This window comes from Nelusetta ayraudi, unplaced genomic scaffold, assembly GCF_046127955.1.
Source record: "Nelusetta ayraudi isolate G7.1 ecotype Tasmania unplaced genomic scaffold, CSIRO-AGI_Nayr_v1 ptg000033l, whole genome shotgun sequence".
NCBI lineage: Eukaryota > Metazoa > Chordata > Actinopteri > Tetraodontiformes > Monacanthidae > Nelusetta > Nelusetta ayraudi.
The window spans coordinates 2,185,087-2,200,000 of NW_027466083.1; the positions used below are offsets into that span (position 1 = coordinate 2,185,087).

The window sequence follows — 14,914 nt, forward strand, 5'->3', positions numbered from 1 at the left end:
GTGTAAATTTGTGTTGCACCACACAGAGTGGCTACATCCTAAAATGGTCAAGTCCTCGTTTCACTCCAGCCTTCTTTAAAAAGGAGGCCAGTGGCTCCTGGTGATCAACCTAAAAAGAAAGGAAAGGGCACCAGAAAGAAGTATGACATCATTTATAACTTTTAAAGGTTTTACAGTTACCAAAGATTCTTCTCAGGTGCATGGTAAAGTCCAGTGGCTCTGGAAAGCCATGAATGCTGTTAGTAATGTCACAACAGGCAGCCCATCTAGTTTGGAGGTAACCTAGATGGGCTGTATGAGACATGAGATCTCTTTGGACTAAGAGAAGCACAAACACGTATCAGATCAAAGATCTTCTGACCTGCAGAACAGCAAATCCCCTGTTTTTGACCAGGTCCGGGCCCGTCGTGGGCAAATTGGGAAGACGTCGCTGACAGATGGGGCTTCTCCAGTCAAAAAATACAACAAAGGCGCATGCAAACACACTCACTCAAGTAGCCACAGAGTGACCGCTGGGTGTTTTGCGACAGATGTGATTCATACTTGAGGTTCCGGATTGCAGGAGGGTGAAGCTGAAAAGATTTTTTTTTTTTTTTTCCCAAAGAGCCTGCCATGCGGACTACTTGCAGTTTCACACTTAATTACGTGCACGCACGCAGACTCACACATGCACTCGAGATGACGATGCGAGCTGGTTGGCTGGCTGATTAGCACTGGCTGGTGGCTGACTGAGTGCGCTCCCACTGCAGCGGCGGCAGCGGCAGGATTGCTGCAGCCTCTTGTTAACCCTCATTGTGCGAAACAAGCCAGTGGCTCACCTTCAAGCACACTTGTCGGCCTTTCATTCCCAAACCTCTCTCTCGTATCAACAATTATCAGGGTGTGTGTGTGTGTGTGCATGTGTCTGTGTGCGTGTGTACTTGCATAGACCACACGGTGGGGGACTAAACACGATTTTAAAGCAAAACAGTCACATTTCGTCAGGACCTGGATATTTTGAGGGGCTCAGACAAGGTTACAACAGTTCCTGTGTGTTGTTGCAACCTTTGCAACAAAACTGCAAGGTTGTGTGCCTGTGTGTGTATGCGAGTGGTGTGTTCTCTTATGACTGGTGTTGAGTTGGAGCACAGATTAAGCACTTGCCGCCAGCGAAATAGGGTTTATTAGGCTACATAAGTGCACTCTGTGGTATTTTAGAACTGGCCATACAACGCTGTATTGTACATGCCAGTGAAACACACACACACACACACACACACACACACACACAAACTGCGCAGCTGATTGCCAAAAGTCCATTTAAAGAGCTCCATCCCTCAGCAGCCTCAGAGCAGGCACCGCTCCAGCTTGATTACTGCTGAGTGGCCCAACACTCTGGCATGACAGACTCTGGCACAAAGTCTCATTGATCATTTTATAAGTTGGCAAACAGATGATTGGTTTCATCTTCAGCGGTGAGTTACAGCGCCTCCCCAAACAACGGCAGAGACAATCCTGTAAAATAAAGCCAGCACCTTTAGGAGCTGATCAGCATTCCACACAGAGCGCAGAGTGCCAGCTAAACGCTTGCCTTGCCGTGGCCGCGCTGGCCATTGAAAGGAGCACAGTTTGAGAAAAGAGCAACCTTTGTTGGCGCCAACATGACGGTATCTTTGTTTCCTGGGCCTCGGATGAAAAGAAGATCCTGAGCCGGTGTCCTTGGTAACAGTGTTTGGGCTGCAGTCAGCTTGAAGCGCGCTGTAGCTAATTATCAGGTCACAGACGAAGAGCATTTTAGTCCAACTCAAAAGTGCAGGGTTAACTTTCCTCTCTTGGAAATGAGTTGGAACACACAAACATGCTTTTTCAAATGTCTTTTTGCCCTTTCTTGCAGCTGTCTTTGTGAGGACATCCATCAGCTTTCTTCCATTACCTTTCCATTCCTTTGTTTCACCGTCCCTTCACCATCATGCTAACCTTCACCTGTCGCCGCTTCCTTAGAAATATGGCAGTGCGAGAAATATGGCAAAGCCATATGTGTGTGTGTGTGTGTGTGTGTGTGTAGGCAGTATGTTAAATTTTTACCAATATAAAAATCATATATCAAGCCAAATATGACACGCTGTACCTTTAAGGCGAAATCACCCTGAAATTAAATGATAAAATTGTGGTAATTTTCCTCACTTCAAAGAAGTGTCCTCACACAGTTGGTTAAAAATGTATTCCGGTCCTCACGACACCACACTGACAAGAGGACACAAACACACACACACACACACACACACACAAAGACCCATGAAAGCCTCCAAAAATGCTTACTGCTTTCTGATGCCAGCCAAGTGTCAGACATCACACAGCCTCAGAGCTTTTCATCAAGCACTAAAGAAGAAAGCCCACAAAACTCTGCAGCTGTTTCCTCAAATAAAGCGATCAGCATGTATCCCTCAGGCCAAAAATCATCAATGGCTGATTGCAAAATGGTTGACATGTTGGCTTTTCTAATGCTGAGTTTGCTCGGCAACATCAGCAACATCTTTGAACAGTTCCCCTTTTTCTTTCACATTATTTGTTCACTGGAAACTTCCTTCCTCTCCCTCCGTCACACAGAGGCTAAATACCCAACACGCCATCGTTCCCCTCTGTGCCTTCGGTCGGTCTCTTTTCATTTCCCAGTCAGGATTTTATATTCAGATTTCACATTAGAGCCGTTCTGTTATCACATGCTAATTGTTCTGGAAGGGTTAGTTAAATATTCATGAATGCTACAACTAGATTTTTTTGTTTGCTTTGTTTTTTTTAAACGGTTCTCTATTTGTGCTTTGCTTCGAGTAAGAACTTTTGCCTCAAGCCATTACCTTGAATGTTACAATCACAGCAATCATCACACCAATCGGAATTACTTGGTGATCCAACTCTTCAAGTCCAACCTTCAGTACTGAGTGCCAAGCAAGGAGGCAATGAGTCCAGTGAGATTTTCAGAGAATCCATAGAGAATCACATTAAAACTCAACATAGTTTTAGTAAGTCCACCAACAGTATTCTGTGAGCTTGAACTCTTGTCCAAACTTGTCCAGTAAACTGCACATTGTCGCCGATTTGTATGAGAGACCGACGAGACGATAACGAAACAAACTATTGAACTATCAAGTTATTAAACAGTTGACCATGTTGCCGTAGCTGCTGCGCCAATGCTATGTCGGTTCTGCTGGCCTCAGGCAGATTTCCTGGAACCTGGCAACACAAGCTATCTGAAATATGATTGGATAAAAACTCTACTGTTACGTGTCAAGCAGAAAGCATGCGTATTTGTGTCTTCCCTCCTCCCTCCCCTTTGTGTTTTCCTTTTCTTTCAGGTGCTTGCCTGCGGCAGCAGGCCACACCTCTTATTGGCCTCCTGTCTTTCGAGCTGGCCTATCAGGACGGAGGCTACCTTATAAAATGGAGGAGGTCTGCGGCCTTCAAGCTCTCTTGCTCCGTAATAGACGCCAATGGAACCAACGCCCCCAAGTGGGTATTATGTGATGTGAAAAGAACAGACTATGGGGAATAACTTTGTTTTATATTTCTGTTTACGGGAAAATGTACTTTTCTAAGTATGGTATGGCCAGCAGAGATGGCCTTGCTGGCCCTGGCAGCCCGCCACTGTTGTTTGGCATGACCTGGCTGGGGATTGAACTCACAACTCGCTCCCATTCTACCACCAGACCTGGATGTTAAAATGCCATTTTAAGACATGTTTTTTTCTCTGTTCTACTTTAAGCGCTCCCACAACAAAGTGACGGTGCTCTGAAGTGAGAAGCACTCCCGCGTTGTGCTGACTGGGGACAAAATGTCACTCCTCACTCGCAGCCTGCAGCACTTTGATTTAAACTCTTCAAAGCGCTTTTTACGTGCGAGGCCTCTTTTCACTTTGTCCACCGCCTGTCGCGTTCAAACCCGGAGACGGCCGAAATAACCAATCTGCTTGACCAGAATTACAGTTGGTGATCATAGCAGGGAGAGATGCTGGGATGTTGAGGAAGCAGAGATGGTTAAATTAGTCCACAAGGGGGAGTGGATGGGGAGGGGGTGGGGTGTGGGGTCGTTCAAGCCACACACAATTACACTTGTAGACCATGACAGATGGAGCAGCAGGGTTGTCTGGGGTGGGATGGGGTTTTCCCATTAGTAAAGAGGGAATAAATGAGGGAGGGGACCCCTGACGTTTGAAAAAAAAAGGGAGGGGTACGTAGATACGGAGCTAATGGAAGGCAACGGCTGATTGACAGAAAGTGGCAGCCAATGGGAGAATGGGTGGTGGGGGGGGGGATAAAGTGACTGGAATGGCGATTAGAGAATCTCATCACTTAGCTGCTGGGGGAGGGGAAGGACAAGACAAGGCTTAACGTGTGTTTACTGGCTCTTTGTACTGGACGAATGAACAAAGGGAATAATTGGATGCAGTCAATAAAAATGTGGAGCCTGCAGAAAAGTCTGTGTTGCTGGATTCATCATTGTGCATGACGCACAGGGAATTATCTTGGGGGAAAAAAGTGTCAGTTATTAGGAAAAACAAAATGTTTTGTGTATTACAGCCACCAAGGAAGGGGCGGGGTATCAATAACAATGATTCTTAAAAACACACACACACACACACACACGATAAAACCAAGTAAAAAATTGTGGAAAACATGTTTTTAATTTACTTAAAAAAAAAAAAATCACTGGTAGCAGACGATGGCCCATGTGGTCAGTTGCAGAGAGTGGGACCACAGTGACTGAAAGCACCATAAGCCGTTTGTAGAGTTGTTTGTAGGAACAGTGGGTAGACCTTTATTTCATGATCCAAGCCTATTTCAACATAGGACACATTTTAAAAAATACCAAGTATTACAAAACCTTTTTTCTTTTTTTTCTTTTTTAACATATTCAACATATTTTTTTTAAAGCTGTGTCGTCCTCATGCATCTTTGCCCTGCTTCTTGGCCACATAACTGCGGTAGTAGAAGTTACTGAAGAGCACGATGAGGCTGAGCGAGTAGGCCAGCACCACCACGTTCATGGAGTCAGGGAAGTCGCAGTCATCGTACAGGTTGTAGGCGGTGTGGGCGGTCACGGTGATGAACTGCAGCTGGGAACCCAGAGGGGGAAGAAAGAAGTTGAAAACTTTACAATTTCACCGTCAAAGTCCCTAAATGTTGAGCTTCTGAAGTTGTAAATCATGTGATTTCGTCATCTCAAAGGCACACCGTGGGGAAAGTTTGATGTGAATATGTTTTAAAATACAATCAGGAGGTTTATAATAAGATAAGACCACTAGAAAGACAAAGCAAAACAAATGCTTTTTCTCTGGTCTTCCTTTGATTAATCAAATAATCCTCTTTGCGCCAACACTGATGGCCTGCATCCCGCCTGGTGCCAGGTTGTTTTTGCGTTTTTTTTCTTTTGCTCCAATATACCTTCTTTGAATAAATGACACGCTCTAAAGCTTAGTGAGGAGATTGCAGTGAACTGGTTGTTGCAGGAGACCCGATTCAGGAGCTTCAGAATGTTTTAGAATCAATTATAGTTTTCCAATGATGTGTTTTAATGTCATAGCAGAAATATGTTATTTATTTTTAGAAGGCTCACCTCAGCTTGCATTTGACATACAAGATTTCTATAGAAAAGACCAATGTACAAGGGACACTTCTTTGTTTGCACTAAGCCTCACCATCATCTTAACTATGTCAGTTATAGGTCACCAAATGTATTTAGTCCAGTGTTAATGAAGGCTTGGGTGGGTCAACTTTAAGGTCAGCACAATTATTGTTGCATAAGGCTTGTTAGAATACTGACCTACATGTTAAAATAATGTTGCACGATCTATTGTCTCCCTCTCATGTGTAAGTAAAGAACAGATGGTCCAGTAACTGCAACTTGTCTGAGGTCTGCTGAGGAGGCGCAGCGCTGCTAATCTGTCTAGTTAGGCTAATAGCCAATGAGGACAATTACAAACAAGGCAGGAGGCCCAGTGTTTGGCAATCATGCTTTTCGGACATTCAAAGATAATTTTGTTGGACATACACCCCATAGGTCTGGGACCTATGGGGCCAAAAAAACTGTTTTAAAAAAAATGAATTAAATGAAGTACTAATCAGCAACTGTGTGCACAGTTTATTGCACTGGAAGAAACTCAATAACCAATCAGGTAACATGGAGCAGACTGAGAGGAAGGACAAGAATGAGAACAAGTCTAGCAAACCAACAATGTTGTTGTTTTGACTCATCAACAAATTGGCCAATATGAAAGACATTAAAAACAAATTACTATTTGCATAAAAGACAGCAGCTACTGAATTAACTATTCTAAAAATAGATAGGACAACAAAGGCAGGTGCTGCTGCAAATTTGTTTTTTTCTTTCTGCCAACGGAAAACCCAAAAGTTTCCCCTTCAAATGTTTATATTGAAGGGGGAAATACTGCAGAATTCAGAATATATGTATGTATGATCATACACACATATACATATACACATATAGCCATAAATATTTTCAAATGTATTAATATCATTATTATTATTATTATTATTAGTAGTAGTAGTAGTAGTAGTAGTAGTAGTAGTAGTAGTAGTATACATTTACACATCATTTTATATAATCCAGAAAGATGTTGGGTGCTACTGAGTGGGGTGGAGAAGAAGAGGATGGTGTTTTCTTGTCTTGAATTATGAGAAAGTTTTGTCCCCACAACTGCGCAAAAACGAGACTACACACATGCACACACACACACACACACATGCAGAGTGAAGCACTGACCAGCTGTAGCGATGTTAGGTAGCGTTTCCACCACAGGTATCTGGACATGTGGGGTCCCAGGGCTGCCAGGCCATAGTACAGGTACATCACCACGTGAACCAGGGAGTTGATCAGACCAATCAGGAAGGCTGTGGGTCAACTGACACTGTGAGCATCTCTTCACCAGCAGGGGTCAGTGTCACCTTTGCTTCGGTGCGTACTCACACTGGCCACCCGCCACGTATTTCACTCCAGCCCACCAGTTGAAGATCATGGTGGCATGGTGGTAGACGTGCAGAAAGGTCAGCTGACTGTTCTTCTTTCTTAGGATGAAAAATACCTGAAGCACAGCAAGAAACAAATGATGTCTCACTGTGAAACTAATGAACAAATAAGTAGACAAAAAATGGTTTCCTTCTATTATACTCACAGTATCACTGAGCTCTATGACTTTGGAGAAGTAGAACCACCAGCACACTCTGGCCATCTGTCCATCAGAAACGTGTGTGACATTTAAAGGAATACATTGGATTTAAGTGGGTCACAAAATACACATGTATGCTTTAAACTAACATGTTTATTATTAGGAGGCAGCCATATCGCAGTGCCACCAATTGATCAATTGAAAATTGTATCTGGATAAGTAAGTACAATTTGCCTCAAATAGCTTTACAGATGCAACACCCTCTTCTTAGACCTTCACATCTGGTGAAGCAAATTGAAAAAAAAAAGAATAGAAAAAGAAAAAAAAGAATAAAGCTCAGAGAGAAGCGCAGATGAGGGATCGTCTCTCTGGGACGGGTAGAGGTGCAGATTGCCATGTCATGGTCATGTACCTACAGCAGGCCAGAGCATGGATCAGCATGCTGTTTTACTTAAAGGGGCACTAAGCAATTTTCATCATCATCAAGTGTAAGGTAATATATAATTGGTATGTAAATCTCAAGTAGCGTCATTTCCTGTGGGGTAGAGCGTCACATCACACACCTACTCTGTGTGTTTCCAGCCCTCTGCATGCGCTTGTTCACAATGTCAGTCCACCTATTGCCCTTATAACAGCTCATAAGGTCATGCAATTTGCATTACGTGCAACCAACATGTGCACTTTGCTTCTTTTTTTTTTTTTTTTATCAACAGGCATGTTCATAATTGTACACACTGGCCACTGGAAAAATATCATCAGAAAACAAGGGATGTGCTTTGACAGATTAGAAGCACTCGTCTAGCAAAACCTGCAAACCCCACATGAACAACTGCAGGACGGAGCCTCAACGTCTTGCAAACAGTGCATCATGGTGAGTGGAGTTACCCTCATGGCCAGTGAGCTGCTGCTGTAGTCCACCGGCTGGCACAGCAGACTGTATCTGGCCAACCAGGAAGAGGCTGTGAACTGGGAAAGACAAAAGCCGCTTTCATCTCCGCTTCGATTTGGTGCCGTCCACAACTGAGACACATTTTCCCTCCTGTTCTTGCTCAGTTTGCTGGCTGGTAATAGTGAAATCATTTCCTGGTGCGCTGACAGCCAGAGAGCCTGTGCTCGTGGGGGATCTCTGTCCCATTATGCCTGCAATAACTGATTGCTTGACATTTTGAGGTTGGCAGAAGTAAGAGATGAACACAATACAGAGATAGTGGCCCCGTTTTAAGATAATAAAGCAGCTAACTACACAGAATTCTCTTCAGCAGTTTGAATGAATCCTAGACGTCAGTGCAGTGGGTAGCACGCAAGTGTTTTTTGGGAGGTTGGGAAGTCACAGTGCTTTTCAAAGGATGCATGCTCTGGGATTTAACATCATTGTAGTGCTCCCCATGTCACCCTCCATCCTAACCATGTGACAGCCCATTAAATCTAAAGGTTGCTGAACTCCCCATAGATTAGGAAAGTCCACCCGGTACTTCTTTTGCCCGCACAGTGTTTCAGATTTCAGGTTAGCCACTGTCGTTCCTAAAAAATATTACAATCAATTATCATATCGGAAGAATAAATATCATAATGGAAACACACACACACACACACACACACACACACACACACACACACACACACACACTTAAAAATAAAACAGAAAAAACCTTCAGTATGAAAGAAGAATGTAAGAAGAAACTCAACGTTAGTTTTTCTTTTCTAATCAAACATCTAAGCGGCAGCTGGCAGTGCCCTTTAAATACTGACGCTGACAGAATACATTAAGATATAAAGATGGAAAAACACACATTCTCAAACTTAAGGGGTGGTTGGGAAGCAGTACCTCATAAAACATATATGCTGACAGGCCAACCATGAGGAAGTTGTAAACTATCAGAACAGCTTTGAGGTTGAGCGGTTGCCTCCTGGCCATTATCTTTGGCCCCAGCCATATCACAGCCAGGTAGCACAGGAAGATACAGATGATTGGCACAGGAGAGTAGACCAGCGGCCAGCTGTCAGTTCTCTTGTCTGAGCAGGCAGAGGAAAAAGTGACGCTGAAAAATTAGCCGATGATGAAAACTGACAGTCCATGAAAAATATTGAAGATGATAATGATGAGCAATTTGAGTGTGAAGTGAAATGAGTGACTTACCTCCGTTCCCCAAAATCCCATGGTAGAATAACTGTAATTTCTGCCAGGTGCCGACAGCCTGAATACCCTGAGATGGACGTGTGGGGAGGATAAAAACATTGTCAAAGTAAATGTAGAGGCTCTGCACTTGTGAAGGTCAAACTAAAAAGGTTGTATTGAAAACAAATTTAAAAAAAAAAGCCACACAAATTAGTACGTCTCATTTATTCTTTCGAGGGAAAAAACAGGAAAGAGTAGTTTTACTTTTCTATTTGGAAACTCGGGCTTCCTCAAGGACTGCAATGATTGACAAAACAGGCTTCTGGAATTGTTTTTGCAAAAAGTAGATGGAAATTGACACTTGAAATGCTCAGCCTGAGTGTTCACTCTGCATTAATCTAACAGCATAAATGGTTTGCAAACAACTAGCCACTCATTTTATTGCCTATGTTTGAAGAAAGAATAAATGAGAACTCCCTTAGAAACAACCGAGTGTGGACAATATTCCACAAATTTGATTAAAGCAACCATTAGGTAATCTGGAGTATAACTCAGAGATTATGTTGGCTAAACCAAATGCTTCTCATGATAAAGGATAATAACCGATAATCCTCCTGATGAATTGTTGCCTAATAGGGACGGCAGAGGCCACGAGTCGTGTCATAGTGCTGCCATCTAGTGTTAGGAAGCGAAAAGTCAGGTCAGAGTTTAGACTGAATGGGATTTGACGCGTTATTGGTGTCTGTTTTTGTGAAGACTCGAGCTCCCCCTTGTGGTGAGGGTCCAATGAGAACTTCATTCATTCATTCATTTTCCACAACCGCTTAGTCCCGAGCTCAGGGTCACGGGGGTCTGCTGGAGCCTCTCCCAGCTGTCATAGGGCGAAGGCAGGGTGAAGTCGCCAGTTCATCGCAGGGCCACATAGAGACAAACAACCATTCACACTCACATGCACACCTACGGACAATTTAGAGTGTTCAATTGACCTCACATGCAGGTTTTTGGAGTGTGGGAGGAAGCCGGAGAACCCAGAGAGAACCCACGCAGACACAGGGAGAACACGCAAACTCCACACAGAAAGGCCCCTGGCCCCGGAATCGAACCCACGACCTTCTTGCTGTGAGGCGGCAGCGCCGACCACTGCGCCACCGTGAGTGGGTGGATAGTTAACTTCCATCGCATCCCAACTGCTTTATATGTGGTGGCTGCAGAGGCCGTTCGACTGCTCTGAATTCATGGCGTTTAACCTGTTTGTTGGGATTGAAACCATCAGAGGGTGATTTCAATCTGACTGTGGTTGTAAAGTGATGGACATGGTCAGCAACACTCAGGTAGGTACCCGATGTGTTGCTGTTTGGTGGAAACTGAGCTGTGTAGTTTCCACTAGCGCTATTCGACTCGTCACGGGTGTGTTTCCACTGCGACTTGATCCCAGCTCAGCGTGTCGGAGTTACAGCAGCAAGGCGGACCGAAGGTCCACTGACGTTTGTTATGCCTTCCATATCCCCAGATACATCGGTGTTACTTTTTCTATTGACCATGTTGTCGTTGTTGTTGTTGTTTTATTTTATTTTTTTTATTTTATTTTTTTTTTACAAAAAAATACTTTAGTAGGACTCAGAGCCGTTTCTTGCTTTAGGCGAAGTAGGCGAATGCCTAGGGGCCCCCAAGCCACCAGGGGGCCCCAAAACCCCCTGGTGGCCCCAAAGCTGCATATGTTCAGCTTCTTCTGAGGCGAATTAAAAAGTCCGTTTTTATCCGTAGCTATCTCACCGTTGGCAAGCGGATTTAAAAAACAAAACAAAAGTAAAGACCATTGTGGCATCAAAAAGGAGTTATCCCAGCGGTGCGGAAAAACGGAATAAAAAGAAAACTGATGAAGAAAAACGGGCAAAGGACAAACGTAAGTTATGTGTTGATGATGTGGGCTGGAGAGGTGGAGGTGAAACGCAGTCACCCCCAGGTTTGTTTATTTGTCCTCCTAGCCAGCTAGCTAGCTAGCGTCTTGTAAATGTTAGCTGGCTGGCTAATATTTGTTCGTCATGAGCTCAGCTTTTTTGTTTGTTCTTTGAAAGTTGGCCATGTCCTGCCAAGTTGGCCTGTCCTGCCATGACTGGTTGACTCCAGACCTGTTTATTCAGATTCAAACAGGGAGGGAGGGCATGTTGTTGTAGTCAGTGCTCTGTCATTGTTCAGTGGAAGTTGTCTCTCACATATTTGACACTTAATGTCATTTTAGCCTTACTTAGGATTAATTTACTAAGCCTAGTGTGTATTTTATAGGCCCCTAATTAGAAGTGTGCTTCTGTTTTATAATTCCAATAAATATTTTATTGAAGTATTTTATTAGGCATGGTGTTGACTATTAGACTAGTGTGGCAGTGGATCATTTATCTCAGTTTTATTACTTTAACCAGTACAGTGTGTAAACTAATGCAAAAAACTGTTAAAAGTGACAATTTTGTAATTGGGTGAAAGCTTTAAAAGGAGCACTGCAATCACAGTGTTTAATATAAAAACAAATTCATTTTAATTTTCCTGTATCACTGCAACATGACTGTAATAATAAAGTAGGAATATGCACTCATGATCTATTTTTGCGTGATGATCTAATGAGCTTTGTCTTTGCAGGAGCAATTCTAAAATATTTTGGAGCTCCAGACATTGAGCCAGAGGAATCTCCTGAACATCCTGACCAGGACGCTCCAGGACCATCACGTTCCTCAGAACCTCCTTCTGTCCAGGTGAATAATGTGTGTTATTTTTAGGTGTTATGCTGATAAGTGTGAGACTAAGGGAATTAAGCATTATTTTAAGTGTTGGTTTGTTTTTATTGTTGCACTTGTTGGCTTGATGGATTTTCTTAGTTAAAGTAAACTTTTTTAGAAATTCTCAATCTGTTCTATTTATTGACATATAGAGGATTGTTTTTCTTGTATTATAGTGTTTTTTTTAGTCAGTTTAACTTGCCTGAGTGGCTCAACTTAAGATGTTTAATTTTACCTGTAGCCTGTTTTGCTCATGAAGTGTAAGGAATCTCTTCATCACAGTTTGACGAACTAGAGCCCCCCAAACAGCATCTTGCCTAGGGCCCCCACGAAGCTAGAACCGGCCCTGCTAGGACTTAGAATGATTTTGTTTAATACCGTTGACTTTGCACTAAAAAACAGCAACCGCTTAATTCGACCGCTAGCAGCGTTTAAATCTCTCTAAAAGGCGAAAACAAAGAATCGCTGCTTCTTAAGTTTTGCTGCCAGCGAACACAAAACACAAGCAGAACGTGGAGTTAGCGGTGGTGGCTAACAGTTTATCGACGTGAGACAGAGACTGTACAAATAGCCTTAAAACGAAAGTTGCTTTTGGTCATAATACACTCACAGTATTAAAAACCCAAAGCCTGCCTGAAATATTGTTCATGGTACAATGGCTGCAAGGTTAGGTTCTTTTTGTTTTGTTTTGTTTTGTTTTGTTTTGTTTTGGTGAGCCTTAGGGCCACTTATTATTTTGTATTTCTTTGTGTTGAAAATGGAAAACAAAAGTGGTTGTTCTTGACAAAAATGAAAGTATTGTGGAGTTTACAGTGACGTTTTCAATCAACACATGGAGTTGTCTGTCCATCCAGCCACTGTCTCTCGCCGCCTCTCCTTCTCCTCGCCAGGTTATTGTCAGGCCACATAAAGACAAAAAAACACTCACACTCACATTGCCACCTATGGATAATTGGAAATTGCCAATTAGTCTAATGTGCACGTCTTTGGAGTGTGGGAGGATGTCACAGCACCTGGGTAGAACCCACACAGACACCGGGAGAGCACGAAAACTCCAGCGTCTACATGTTGCTCTACAACAGCCACATTAGAAACAAACTGGAACCCTGTTAATGTGTTTACCATGCATAGGAAACATTGGGTGAAAGCAACAATTACAAGACGGATGGGAGCAGAGTGCCGTGTGGACGCTGCTAAGTGGCTAAGCCTCCTCCAAAGCCTCCTAGAACGCAGATTAGGGAGGACAATCCCCCGCATGGCAGTGCTCCTACAACCTGTTTCCCCCACATCAAGTGATGCCAAAGACTGAAGCTACCGGCAGCAGTGCACTGGAGGAAAGGGATGTAATGTAGTGTTTGAAAAGAGACATTGCAAGCACTGTAAAACATCATGAAATGTAGTGATGCAAATGGTTGTATGACCAAAAAAAAAAAAAAATCTGTAAAATTTGTTTTTAAACAAACAAAGAAGGGAAGTATTATTTAAAGCTATTATTAAAAGCATTTAAAACAGAATTTTATTTGAAGGGCTGTTGAAGAGAAGTCAGCCTACCTTCATGCTGATGCTCGCTGTTTTCCCCTCAGTTCTCCCTGGTCACATCACTCTTCCTCCCTGTTAATCAGCACAGAGGTAATCTTCCTCCTCTCTCTCTCTCCCTCTCTCTCTCTCTCTCTCCCTTCTCTCTCTCTCTGTGCATGTGCACAGCATATGGCAGCATGTTACCTTTAATTCCACCATAGCAGGTCACTTGACCTGCCACTTGACCTGGCAAGTCAAGAAGAACCGTCTTCTTCTTGAGGACGGTTATGGAAATTTATTTAAATTTTATTTTCTGTGTTGTTGTTTTTTAGTAAACCTTATAACTGAGTCACCCATATAATAAGATCTTTCGTTGTTCTCTGATTGACGGCATTAGCCAGTAATTTTGTACCCTTAGTACATTTTAACATGATTGAGGATAAATGGTAGGTACATCTCGTCACCGCCAAACATCTGTGCTTTTTCCATTTAGCTTTATTGGCGGCTGAGCAGATTAGCTGCAGGGTGCACAATTAAATTTAGTGCACACAGGTACCAGGGAAAAATCTATACGGGTCTCAAATAAGCACATTCTTAATAGCGGAAGCCACTTCTAACACCCTTTGGGTTCCACATTTTAAAATTGGCAGTGAAACAAATTATCTCTGAAGTTGAGTAGAACTCTCGGGAAGGGGGTTAAATTTCAAATTAAATTTTAGAGTAGATAATATATTTTGATTAAGATGGCAGCAGAAGGGGACAGAGTGACATTAGTGATTTGATATCTTGGCTGTGTACTTGGGGTGGTTGATCTGCAGAAGGATGAACCATCACGAGTGTGAAATCAAGAGCTCTCTGGAACAGAAGTTAGTTAGGTAGTTAGTCATTTTATTGAACACATTTAAAACACAAAAATAGAATCGAGGCAGATCAAACATAACTTTATCTGCAAAAAGAACAAAAACTAATACAAACAAATAACCATAAAAAATACTTCTGCCTGAAATCACTTTGTAAATAAACCTCATGTTCAATGTTTCATCCAATGCTGCGTTCGTCTTTCCCTCCATCCTGACTTAGTCGCCCAGTTCCTGCCACTGAAAACATCCCCACAGCATGGTGCTGCCACCGCCATGCTTCACTTTAGGGATGGTGTTGGACGGGTTTCCTCCAAACAGGACGCCTGGCATTCACACCAAAGAGTTCAGTCTTTGTCCCATCAGACCAGAGAATTCTGTTCCTTATGGTCTGAGAGCCCATCAGATGGGCTGCCGTGTGTCTTTTAGTAAGGAGTGGCTTCCTTCCCTCTCTACCATACAGGCTGATGGATTGCAGCACAGATAGTCCTCTGGA

General features: G+C 43.0%; 2 protein-coding genes across 2 annotated transcripts in view; one reads left to right on the forward strand and one right to left on the reverse strand.

Annotated features, from left to right (window-relative positions):
- The window catches only part of toe1 (target of EGR1, exonuclease), a 314,622-nt gene that overhangs the window by 284,903 nt on the left and 14,805 nt on the right, over nucleotides 1–14,914 (forward strand). The window lies entirely within an intron of this gene.
- On the reverse strand, nucleotides 4,872–13,690 carry elovl8a (ELOVL fatty acid elongase 8a). The gene is made up of 8 exons (XM_076031598.1): nucleotides 13,595–13,690; nucleotides 9,297–9,363; nucleotides 8,985–9,172; nucleotides 8,045–8,125; nucleotides 7,166–7,222; nucleotides 6,961–7,075; nucleotides 6,757–6,884; nucleotides 4,872–5,089 (listed from the first exon to the last, which is right to left on the reverse strand). The coding sequence occupies exons 1-8, from the start codon at nucleotides 13,598–13,600 to the stop codon at nucleotides 4,919–4,921; spliced, it is 813 nt and encodes a 270-aa protein (XP_075887713.1). The 5' UTR covers nucleotides 13,601–13,690; the 3' UTR covers nucleotides 4,872–4,918.